This window comes from Enhydra lutris, unplaced genomic scaffold, assembly GCF_002288905.1.
Source record: "Enhydra lutris kenyoni isolate GAN:26980312 unplaced genomic scaffold, ASM228890v2 scaffoldscaffold21, whole genome shotgun sequence".
Lineage (NCBI taxonomy): Eukaryota > Metazoa > Chordata > Mammalia > Carnivora > Mustelidae > Enhydra > Enhydra lutris.
The window spans coordinates 11,754,621-11,766,722 of NW_019154105.1; the positions used below are offsets into that span (position 1 = coordinate 11,754,621).

At 34.6% G+C, this 12,102-nt stretch overlaps 1 protein-coding gene across 1 annotated transcript; it reads right to left on the reverse strand.

The window, feature by feature from the left end:
* Nucleotides 1-5,262: 5,262 nt before the first annotated feature.
* LOC111148805 (casein kappa) lies at nucleotides 5,263-11,399 on the reverse strand. Its single transcript, XM_022505619.1, has 3 exons — nucleotides 11,346-11,399; nucleotides 6,891-6,923; nucleotides 5,263-5,724 (listed from the first exon to the last, which is right to left on the reverse strand). Exons 1-3 carry the CDS (start codon nucleotides 11,397-11,399, stop codon nucleotides 5,263-5,265), a joined length of 549 nt encoding a protein of 182 aa, XP_022361327.1.
* Nucleotides 11,400-12,102: the final 703 nt, after the last annotated feature.

Here is a 12,102-nt window from a genome sequence, read left to right on the forward strand (position 1 = left end):
TTATCTTCTCTTAACCAAGCTGACTTCTCCAGTAGACGTTGTCTCCAAATGAAAACTAGTAAGTGCCCTTTGAATAAATAAACCTTCCATCCCTGGATGTCCCTCCTACTTATTTCCTATTGGGGAGACAGGCTGAGAAAACTTTAATATCATTACTGTTGGCAAGGGTTAACACTGATTAAAAGAAAGTCAAATCTGTTGACAACATCCATTCTTTTGTGGATTTTTTTTTGTGGAAATAGGTTTCACTGATAAATTTTAGAAAAAATAACTTTATTCCTTATAAAATTTTTATTATTTTTACTATTACTTGAAATTGTTAGTTTAGGGGCACCTGGATGGCTCAGAGGTTTAAGCCTCTTTCTTCAGCTCAGATCTTGGTCTCAGTGTCCAGGGATCCAGCCTCATCTGGCTCTCTGCTCAGCAGGGAGCCTGCTTCCCCTGCTCTGCCTGCCTCTCTGCCTACTTGTGATCTCTCTCTCTCTCTCTCTCTCTGTGTCAAATAAATAAATAAAATCTTTGAAAAAAATCGTTAGTTTAAAATTTATCATTTCTACAGCATGAAATATTTAAAGGCTTTATTCATTAGAGTTCTGTCTTAACATCCCAATGATGGTTGTAGGTGTTTTATAGTGAATGATTCAAAAGAAAGATTTTTAAATTTGGAAAATAACTATGTTAATGCCAAATACTAATTTTAAAGGAATGTATAAGAGCTTAATCTTGCCTTAAGGAGTTTCTGGGATTTTTCAGTGTATTCCAATAAAATATATACATAAAAGAATACATTAGATCTTTTAAATCTGTTTTTGTTCATCAGCCTGACTTTATAGTTATGATTTCAATAATATGGGCACTTGGCCACTACTCAAGTGTATTATATTAGGAGGAGAGCATGCCACCATCTCCTTCTTTTAAGTAGTCTGCTAAAGTTAAGATAATATGTAGTGTTGATACAACAATTTAGTTATCATTCTGTTGACATTCAGCTTTCCTTCCTTGAAAATTGAAAGTAAGTTATAAAAACATTCTCTCTTTATACTTTTATATTACTGTGATTGGTGATAATGATTTACAGTAATTCTCTTTTGAGTTTAAACTTGGTTTAATAATATATCGCTCACTGGCTTTGGTGTCTGATTCATGATCACTAATAAACTGCTAAGGTCAACATTTATTTTTCTTTTAGATTTTAACAAGTAAAGTCTAGGTTATTTAATCCTCTTAAATGGGTATTTCAACTTCAGTCATTAACAGTCCACTTACTCCTTTATTTACTTATTTGTTTAACAAATGTTTGCTTAGTTCCTGCACTGTATCAGGCCCTACTTTGGAGAACATAGTTGGTGGGCAGAATATGGTTCCTATATTCCTAGGGCTTATAGACCAGCAGGAAAAGTAGACATGCAGGTGTAACAGAGTTTGATAAGTACTAAGGGGGAAAGAAATGGCAGGGACAGGATGCTATGATAGTACCTTAGTGGGTCATTTGATCTTGGAAGTTCAGGAAAGGTTTTCTTAAGAATGTGATATCCAGTGGGTGGCTGGGTGGCTCAGTTGGTTAGTCATCCAACTCTTAATTTCAGCTCAGGTTCTGATCTCTCAGGATTGTGAGATAGAGCAGTGTGTCAGCCTTTGCACTGGGTGTGGAGCCTGCTTAAGATTCTCTCTCCCTCTGCCTTTGTCCCTTCACCCTTCCTTCCCCTCACCCCCTCTTGTTTTCTCTCTCTCTTTAAAAATAAATAAATAAATAAAGCAAAGCTATGTGGATTCAAATCCCAGCCCCACCTGGGGAAAATTACTTCATTTCTCTTGTGTAACAACAGCAGCAGCAGCAGCAACAATGGCATGTAGTCCAGGGGCCCATATTAAGTGAGCAAATATGTGTAAACGAATAGAAGATTGACTGGTCTATAGTATATATTGTATAACTATTGATTGCACACTATGATTAAATATCATTGTTATATACCCCACAATAATTCTTATAGTACCTTTACCTAGTAGGTGATAAATGTTTTTTTTAATTAATAAATAAATTCTACCTCTTCCACATTTTTACTTCGTTTTTCAAGAAATGAATGGTTATTAATGGCCGTAGCAAATGAGGCTCAGCCATACCATGCTCCTGACTATGCCTCTCTTCCAGACTCTAGAATTTGAGTGAGAGAGCTGGCGAGAGGCTACAGATCATTCCTAATAATAGTGCATATGTTGAGAGTTTCAGGAGAAGATTAGATGGGTGACAGGTCAGCAGTTTGTAAGGGTTGAGTGATTTGTATTTTCTCTGACAGGAAGGGTTAAATATGGAGCAAGCACATAAACAACCCATTTATTTACCTTGCAATATGTGTTTAAGGGAAAACCCTATTTTTGGACTTTGCGTATTCACCAATGTTTGTAGACTGTAAGACCTCAATTCCAGAAACTTCCTGTGTGTGTGTGTGTGTGTGTGTGTGTGTGTGTGTGTGCAGCACATGCTCATATTTATGTTTGGACAGATGTGAGACTGTAGCTTCCAGTCTGGAGGAATCTGGTAATGTAGGTCTAGTCTCCATCAACTTCTGTAATTTTGCCATTATCTGTGTTTGTAGTTGTGGTCATCTGTAGCCTCCCTGTGCCCAGAATTTACTCCCAGGAATGATTTAACATTAGAAATACGTTGGAACACTTAACTTTTACGTTAACTCCAGAGTTTCCAGGGCTCTCAAGGGTCACGTTGTGGTCCCTTAGATTGGAACACCATAGCTTAGTTCTTTTCTGGTTCCAATGACTTACTTGTAAGTTTAAATGTTCCAGTGTCATCCTGGAGGAGATGTATTTAATCACTGTTTGTGGACCACTTTGAGAACTGGATAACATTATGAACTTTGTCCCCAGATAAACTTGTTTGCTCAAACTCACACTAAATTTGCCTTGAAATTTTAAGGTTTGAAAGATCCTTGAGCTATATCCACAGACTCCTCAATTAAGAGATCTCCTTGCATTCAAATGGCTTTATTGTGCAAGAAACAAAAAATTAAATGTGACATGAACGTAAAATGTGACGGGAGAAGAGAAAGGAGCCAAATCCATCAAAATCACATTCTTTCTTGAATGAAGGAAGATGAATGACCAAAGGAGATTTTAGAGTAATCATTCGGTTTCATCAAGACCTATAGAAAATGATGACAGTTTAGAGATTTAGTTCATAGTATGTTAACAGTTTTCATGTACATTTTATTTAAATTATTTGTCTCTTATGTCTGTATCCAAGCCATTTTATCAAATTAAATATTTAAATTTAAATATTTAAAATTGTCTTATAGTAACTGAAAATAATTGACTTCACCTAATATTGACATCAAGACAATGTCCTTAACATGTTTCTTTATAAGTGATATTATATACTGGTTTTAACTTAGAAATCTAGGTTTATAAATTTTGAATAATTGTGACTATTGAAATAATGATCATTTCATTAAAAGCATAATCATGTAATATTTTAAATCAATGCAATATATAACTGTTTCTTTCATGTTGTCTCCATTAATTTTCTCATTAAATTTTAATAAGTTCCAAATTTTCCCAACATCTTATCTCTTTTTTCCCTACCACATATGTCCTATTAAAGAGCAAAGAAATAGTACAATTTACAGATACCTTGACCTAAGGAAAACATAGTATGTTTTCTGTATATTAGACAGTCCGTTAGAAGTAGATAGCATAGTAATTACACTTTACTATCCAAAACCAGACAAGTTTTATTTGGTTCCCAGTTTTGAACTTCTGGGCTGTGATAATTTACTTAAGATCCATGGGACTATTATTTTTCTTTTGTAAATTGAAGATAGTAATATGATCCATATGGTTGCTATAGAAATATTCTGATATAACTATATAAAGTTTTTATCATTTAGTAAGGACAGGATACTGTTTAAAAGTAAATTTTGGCATTTATTGATTTTATTTTTTTCATACAGTTTGTGGGCTGATCAGTTTTTATAGTCATTTCACAATGTGCATTGTAGAAACCAAAATTAAGAGAAAATAAAAGTTCAGAAAGAGTAATGACTTACCCATAGTCACAAGATGGAAGAAACAGCCCTCTCTGGTCTAACGCTATTCCCCTGTATCACAGGTCAGTGTGTTGTATTTCAGATTATATAATAATATAGACAGTATGATGCACTGAAAATATTTATTGCAAAGAAACTCAAAATTTTGTAACTTTCTCCCCAAATTATTGCACACTCCGGTCATTTTCTATTTTATTGAGCTTTCCTTTTAATTTCTTTCTGTAAGTTCAAATTTTAGACTTTGCCATTATTCATTGATCCAAATGATAAATGGAAATGTTGGCATCATGTTTAAGGTTCTGAAAGTGTTTTTAAAAAAAGATTCTGAAAGTATTTTTCTAGTGTATATGTGCTTTTTAAATTAAGAATTACAATTCTTGGGGCGCCTGGGTGGCTCAGTGGGTTAAGCCGCTGCCTTCGGCTCAGGTCATGATCTCAGGGTCCTGGGATCGAGTCCCGCATTGGGCTCTCTGCTCAGCGGGGAGCCTGCTTCCCTCTCTCTCTCTCTCTCTCTCTCTCTGCCTGTCTCTCCATCTACTTGTGATCTCTCTCTGTCAAATAAATAAATAAAATCTTTAAAAAAAAATTGAAAAAAAAGAAGAATTACAATTCTTCCATGGGCTCATCTTAGAATAGTAATTTTGAGTGCTTAAACTTCATGTTCCTTTCAGAAATGATGTCTGAAATAAAGAAATGCATGGGAAACATTTCCTTTTGCTCGATTCAAGGCAAAATTAGAGTGCAAGAACATGGTTAAATGTTTAAAATGTATTTAAACTCATATTCTATATAGATAGTCTCAGAAAATTTATTTTTGAGATAAGAAAAATCACAAATTTAGCATAGTATTTCACTCTTCTTTCTGTGTGTATGAATAGGAATGAACTAAAACTAGTAGATTCTAGGAGTGTTCCAGTTGTTGAAATAAGATTTGATTAAAAAAACTCTAATTTTTCTGCATTTTGTAAAATAAGATGTTTCATTTCTTATTGGAACAGAATCTAGTATATCAATGCTATGGTACCATCAAATTAAAATTATAATGAACCCATTTTACCTGCTCCTATAATGGGCTTAATTTATCTATTATACTAGTTCAGTTATTATGATTGTACTGATAAATCCATGAATCTTGTCTGCACTATTTACTTTTGTCTTTTGCTCACGTACCTGTGTTGTCTTCTTTGATGTTTCCTCAGAGTTTTTAGACCATAGGTGAGGTAACTGGAATTGTGGTAGTCTCAGGTGTGCTTGTGATGGTGAATTCTGAGGAAGCATCTGAAGTGACTACAGTGTTCACTGTTGGTTCAGTGGTAGGAATAAATGTAGGCTCCACAGAAGCAATAGTATTGATGGTAGGGATGCCTGTCTTATCCTGAATCATCTTTGGGGTAATGGCAATAAATGATGGATGTAGGTGTGGGGGATGTACCACGGTGGGTGGGTAGGCATTTGGCAGGACTTGCCATTGAGGAATTTGGGCATGTGGCCTAACTGCAACTGGTTTTGCATAAAGTGGATAAGGCACATATTGATGATTAATTGGTACAGCTGGTATGTGTGGGTAGTAAGTAGGCTCATAGCGAGGAAAATTATTCAGCACATAATGAAATGGGATATACTTGGCAATTTTCTGATTGAACAGGCTTTCATCATTCTTGTGGCACTGTAAAAAGAATACATTATGCAGATGGTATTATTGTAGGCTAGAATATAGAGATATCTTAAAGTATGTATTTTAGTGTTTGACATTGAGTAACTACAATATTGGAAATAGTGAACTCAGCAACCATATTATTTTTTATAAGACACAGATTTGTACACTTCCCTTCTATTTTTTGATTTTCAACAAATACTAAAAATAATATTAGTTTCAAACAAATTAGATGTGGTAATCCATGATGTAAAACCTCATTGCCTAGGTCTTGACATACATGAAAAGTGCTCAGTAAATGTTGGGCATTATAATAAGAACAACAGCTAGAATAATCTCATAGAGATTTTTGACCTATGGTGCACAAACATAGCACAAAGACAGGAATATATGTGCATATATATATATTTTCATATATTTGTGTGTATGTATATATGTATTCTTACTACATATTTGTAAATATTTACAAATTTTATTTATCTAGAGACTAGGCTGAGGGCGCATTTATTTTTTTCTAAACGAATTATAGCAAAATAGTAAAATAATGTGATGTGGGAGGATTCTTGGATTTGTACTTTGGATTCTTTTCAACTTCATGTTATTCATTAAAGATCAGTTAGGGAATTTACCATTTTTATTTGTCTCTGTTGGTTGTGTGCATTTATAAAAATATGTCATTAGGTCTTTCCAAAAGTAAAACAAATCAACAAAATTATACTGCAAAGCAAGTACTTCTCATGAAAGAAGACATATGTAAATGTGTTCTTTCAAACATATGTATGGAACAAGAGGAGGAAGTAAATGCAAGTGTATGAGAAGTATTCAGAGACGGATCAGAGAGGGATCTTTCCCCAAGTCTTCAGTGAGGAGAGATACTAAACTTTACATTTCTTTTCCTTTATTCCCAATATTAAACTCTGGGATAGTTTCCTCATGCTGCAAAATATACATGAAAACCAAAAGCACATGATTTGGGTTAGAAGAATCCAAGATTTTCAGATGAATATTGAGGTTGATTCATATGATTGGTTGCTAAAGTGGTATTTTTTTCAATGATTATTAAATTATTTTGTGGGGTTTATATTTTTAGGCAGAAGGCACTTAAATATCATAGAACTTTGCATAATATTATACTTCAGAGTTCACGTCTCTACTAGAAATAATTAAAATAAACTTACAGTTGGTTGTTCCTGGTTTTGCCCCTCTGCGCCCTGCTGAATTCACAGAAATAAGAAATAAGTTAAAAAAAAAAAAGCATTGGGCAGAGTCCAGATTTTTTTTGTAGTTTTAAAAATCTTTTGTACAAAAGACAAAACATGATTTCTTTGTTTTTTATTTTGATATTATAAAATATTATAAAGCATTCTCCATGGTTATTTAGTCTATAAGGCTTGTGAACCACTCAAGCAGTGACAGCAATAAACTAATTAAAATCTTTAAAATCACCACTGGGGAGAAGAAGAATTTAAGTTTGACTATAACATGATCATCTGACTCCTATGCAAAAAATATACACGATATTTGCCTAAATGAAAAATATGAATAACATATTTTGTATTGAATGTACATTGGAATTTTTTTGTGTTTTGAATATGTATTGTTAAAAAAAGAGGCGCATTGAGTATATTTTTTTCTGCTCTCCTAAGATGACATATGAGGTTTATCTAGATTTTAAAAAATTGCCTTTCGGGGTGCCTGGATGGCTCAGTGGGTTGAGGCCTCTGCCTTCAGCTCAGGTCATGATCCCAGGGTCCTGGGATGGAGGCCCACATTGGGCTCTCTGCTCAGCAGGGAGCCTGCTTCCTTTCCTCTCTCTCTGCCTGCCTCTCTGCCTACTTGTGATCTCTCTCTGTCAAATAAATAAATAAAATCTTTAAAAATAAATAAATAAACAAACAAACAAATAAATAAATAATTGCCTTTCACATAACATTAGTGTATAAATATTATATAGATAATAGTGGTTTTTAAATCATTTTTCATTTGTTTTTACAATAATTCTGGATCGCAACATGTATAGGGAATTGGGAGTGAGAAAACGATTTACGTAAGCATCTATATAAAGCTTTAAAAACTCACAAAGTCTTTGTAAAGTTTTGAGATGAGGTAATAATGATGTGGGAAACAAAAGCAAAAGAAAAATTATTAAATATTCTTACTACTTACAGCCCATTGACAAGTTCTTGAAACAGGCAGAGTGACATTCCTCTAGGGACTCAATTACCTCAATGCTGACACTTTTTTAAGGGCAAAAGGCAATCTTAGCCTGACCCCAGGATCCTGTAAGTCTATTTTAACATATAAAAATTCCTTTGGAATTTCTTTTGTCACTACTCCTCCAAGATCCATGTTGGCAGTCATCCCCCAAGCATATAACCCGCTGATATACATCTGTAGGGTCTTATGACTAAGGTTTTATTAGACAGTAATAAATTACCTTTTCCCAGCAATAGCTAGCCCCCTCAAATTCCTGAAAACTTTGTTTCCAAAATTTCTTAGAGACGTACACTATCCCTAACCCCCTCTCAACTTGAAAGTATATAATGGGCCACTCCTCATGACCCCTGTGCAGCTCTTTCTGCCCACAAGTCCTGTCCTGATGCTTTAATAAAACATCTTTTCGTACTAATTTGTCTCAAGAATTCTTTCTTGGCTTTTGACTTCAAACCCTAATGTCTTTACTACATCAATTACATTATTATTAGTTTTTTAAGTGATCTAGTTTAGGGCTTTCACACATACTCTTTGGTATAAAAAGACTAGAAACCTTTTAGAAGATGTAGGTACAGAAAATCAGAAATTTGATAAAATATTAAAATTCAGGGTATGTTGAGATAGAGATTTCTTTAAATGTATTATATTACTAGTTAAAAATTTTAAAAGTAATAGAAATACTAGAGAAAGTTTGCCTACACTCAAAAATTCTGATAATCTAGACATTCATCTAGTATCAATTTGTACATATGTTCCTGGTATATGTTCATTTTAGTGCAATTCAAAGAGCATGATCTCATATTATTTTTCAATTTTCCTCCTGTTTTATTATAGTTGGAAAATGATTAATAGTTATGTTATGAAATGTTTATTGCTAACCATTAAGCTTCTTTAAAAAAACTGTTCTATTATAAATAGATGAATGACATCTTTATACCAGTGTCCTTTTTAATAGTTTTCATAGAGTCCTTAAGATAGTTTTTTAAAAATGTAACTTTGTTGGGGGGGGGACAAAAATTATTTGATTGGGATTATCAGATTGCTCTACCGAAGACTTATAATGCCGACTTATAATGCCTCCCATAGGCTGTAAGGGTGTGCAACTCATTCCATAATTGTTAATAATAAATATTGTCCTGACTATATGTAAAGAGAAGGAATAAATTAACACATAAGAGATACTATCACAAAATACATATAAATTTGACTACTCATAGATTGGTAAAATCTATAAACTTTCATTGTTTTTTTGAATTATGCGTTCATGTCCCTGGGGCTTGAAGCCTCTGTGAAAATGGGAAGGAGTGTTTGGGAGCTAGAGCAGGCTCAAGTTGCTCAGAAAGAAGTTGCCATAGAGCAGGCAGTTGTAGATCATGTGATAGAGCAATTTATATTAAGAAATATATATTTGGTCTTTATTCTAGTTTCTGGACAATTCTGCTCCTAAAACCCTTGTAATTTCCTAAGTGATGGGAGTGCCCTGGGGAAGAAAGTATCTTTTATTATGTTAATGAGGTGACATTTGGACCCCACCTAAGGATGTGGGTCAGTTGCCAGAGAAATTAACCACTTGATTTGAAGTCCCACCCCTGATCCTCCAGGGACAGGAAAGGGACTGGAGGTTGAATGGTTCCCAGTGGTCAGTAAGTCATCCCTATGTAATGAAACCTCCTTAAAAGCCCAAAATGATGAGTTGGGAGAAATTCCAGTTTGGTGAACACATGGACATTAGGGGAGAGTGACTTTCCTGGAGAGGGCACGGGAGCTCTGCACCTCTTCCCACATACCTTACCCTACGCATCTCTCCCATCTGACTGTTCCTGACTTATATCCTTTTATGATAAACTTGTAATCTGGTAAGTAAAACACTTCCAGAGCTCTGTAAGCTACGTGGCTAATTAACCAAACCCATGGAGGAGGTTGTGGGAACTTCCCATCTATAGTCATTCTTCAGAACTACAGGTAACAGGCAGGGCTTGCAACTCATGTCTGAAGTGGGAGATGTTGTAGGTCTGAACCCTTAACCTGTGGAATTTGACAGTACCTCTGGGAAGATAGTGTCAGAATTGAGTTGAATTCTTCAGCACTCGTGGTGTCCAAAAATTACTTGCTGTTGTATGAGAACCCACTGTCCCCAATACATATTGGAATTGTGTCCAGGAAAATAATTTTCTTACGTAAATTTTAATTCCTGCCCCTCAAAGAGAAAACCCGAGTTTGAAATGTGCTGGAGGCCACAATAAAATGGAATTTCAAAGAATAAATGAAATAAAATAAATTTGAAAGTCATAATCCAAATTTTTAAAAAGTTTGACTCTAGGAATTTACCTAAAGAATTACTCAATAGATATTAACTTAAAAACAAGTCTAAATTCAATAATAAATGAAATATGAAACAAGGGCTAGTGCCTTTCAAAATTTATAATCTAAGAAATGGTCATACAGCTTCTTCTGTTTGTCTTCTTGCTCTTGCTTTTGGCAAATAAGTGTCTGGGATCCCTGAATGAACATGAAAATGAAACAGAACAAAAGCCAAAACAACAAAGAAAGCAAGTAAAAAATAAAATAAAAAAAACCCTCCAAATCCTTTTCCTTGGTTCCATAGCTTTATCATACAGCATGTAATTCAAGAAAATACCTGAAAACCGTAGAATTGTTTATGGATATTATCCCCGGGGAGGAGTCAGTTGATGTTCATGGGAATAGTATAACAAAAGACATAATGTTTGAATGGTGAAGGCAGATGTGTCAAGGTCTTTGATACTGGTGGAAAATCTTTAACCAAGCTCCTTAGGTTTTAAGGATTTAGTCCCTAAAGAAAATGGATCCGTGCAAGATAGGAATTTAAAGGAATTTCTGATCCTGAACTATGATTTATATATTGATTCTTTAAGAATTATTTTAGAGCATTTTATAACTTAAAAATATTTCCACTATTTTCCCCCAAAATCTATTTTCTGTATAGTTTGAGAATTTTAAGGGTTTTTCATACAGAATACAGTGTTATTTAATTCCTGAGAACCAAAAACATATGCAGAAGAATAGGACTTTAATTTTGTAATATAAAATAAATAAAGTTGCTTTTAGAAAAATATAGCTAGAATGCAATTTTTTTGTTCTATGAAGTGTAACTGCACTTATAAATTTGCGTAATTAGAATTTTTAAAAAAATATTTGACAGAGAGGAAGAACAAGCAGGGGGAAGAGCAAGTAGAGGAAGAGGAAGAAGCAGGCCCCCTCACAGAGTAAGGAGCCCGATGTAGGGCTCGATGTGGGGCTCAATTCCATGACCCTGGGATCAGGATCTGAGCTAAAGGCAGACTCTTAACAGACTGAGCCACCCAGGTGCCCCAATTAGAACTTTTAAATAAAATTTTCTTAAAGTCTTACTACAAATTGATTAGATGAAATTAACTCACCAAAAATGGCAAGGCTAATGCAACGATATTCACAATTAGGAAAAAACTCTTCATCATTGCACCTAAAATAAAAATTAAAAAAAGTTAAATTAAAAACTCTTTTATAATTTAAAAGTGATTTGGGACAATTTTTGTTTGTTTGTTTTTGCTGTAAGGGGAAAAAAAGCTAGATTTATGGGTAGATTTAGCTAATGTGGAAAATCTATTTTATTGTAAGCTGTAGAAAAACCAAACGAGATTATCAGGGATACAAACTTATTTTTATTTAAGATTGTTTATTTGTTTGTTTGTTTGTTTGACAGAGAGAGAGACAGCGAGAGAGGGAACACAAGCAGGGAGAGTGGGAGAGGCAGAAACGGGTTTCTCGCTGAGCAGGGAACCCAATGCAGGGGCTCCAACCCAGGACCCTGGGATCATGACCTGAGCAGAAGGGAGACCCTTAACGACTAAGCCACCCAGGTGCCCCAGGGATACAAGCTTTACCAACACCTAGCATCAATTTTAGGAAGAGAGTTACAACATACACAAATCAGGGCAAGAGGAAAGAAAGTGGAAAATGCCACAAGTGGTTTTCTGCAGATAGAAGGTTTCAGTTAAGAGAATCATCAAATTCTTTGTATAGGAGATGGCATATAGATGGGATTTGTCCATGGAGAGATAAATAGGGACAAAATGTTCCCAAATAGGGGAGAGGAGAGAGAGGAGAGGAGAGAGAGGACAGGAAAGAGAGGGAGAAGAGAGGAGAGAGAGGAGAGGA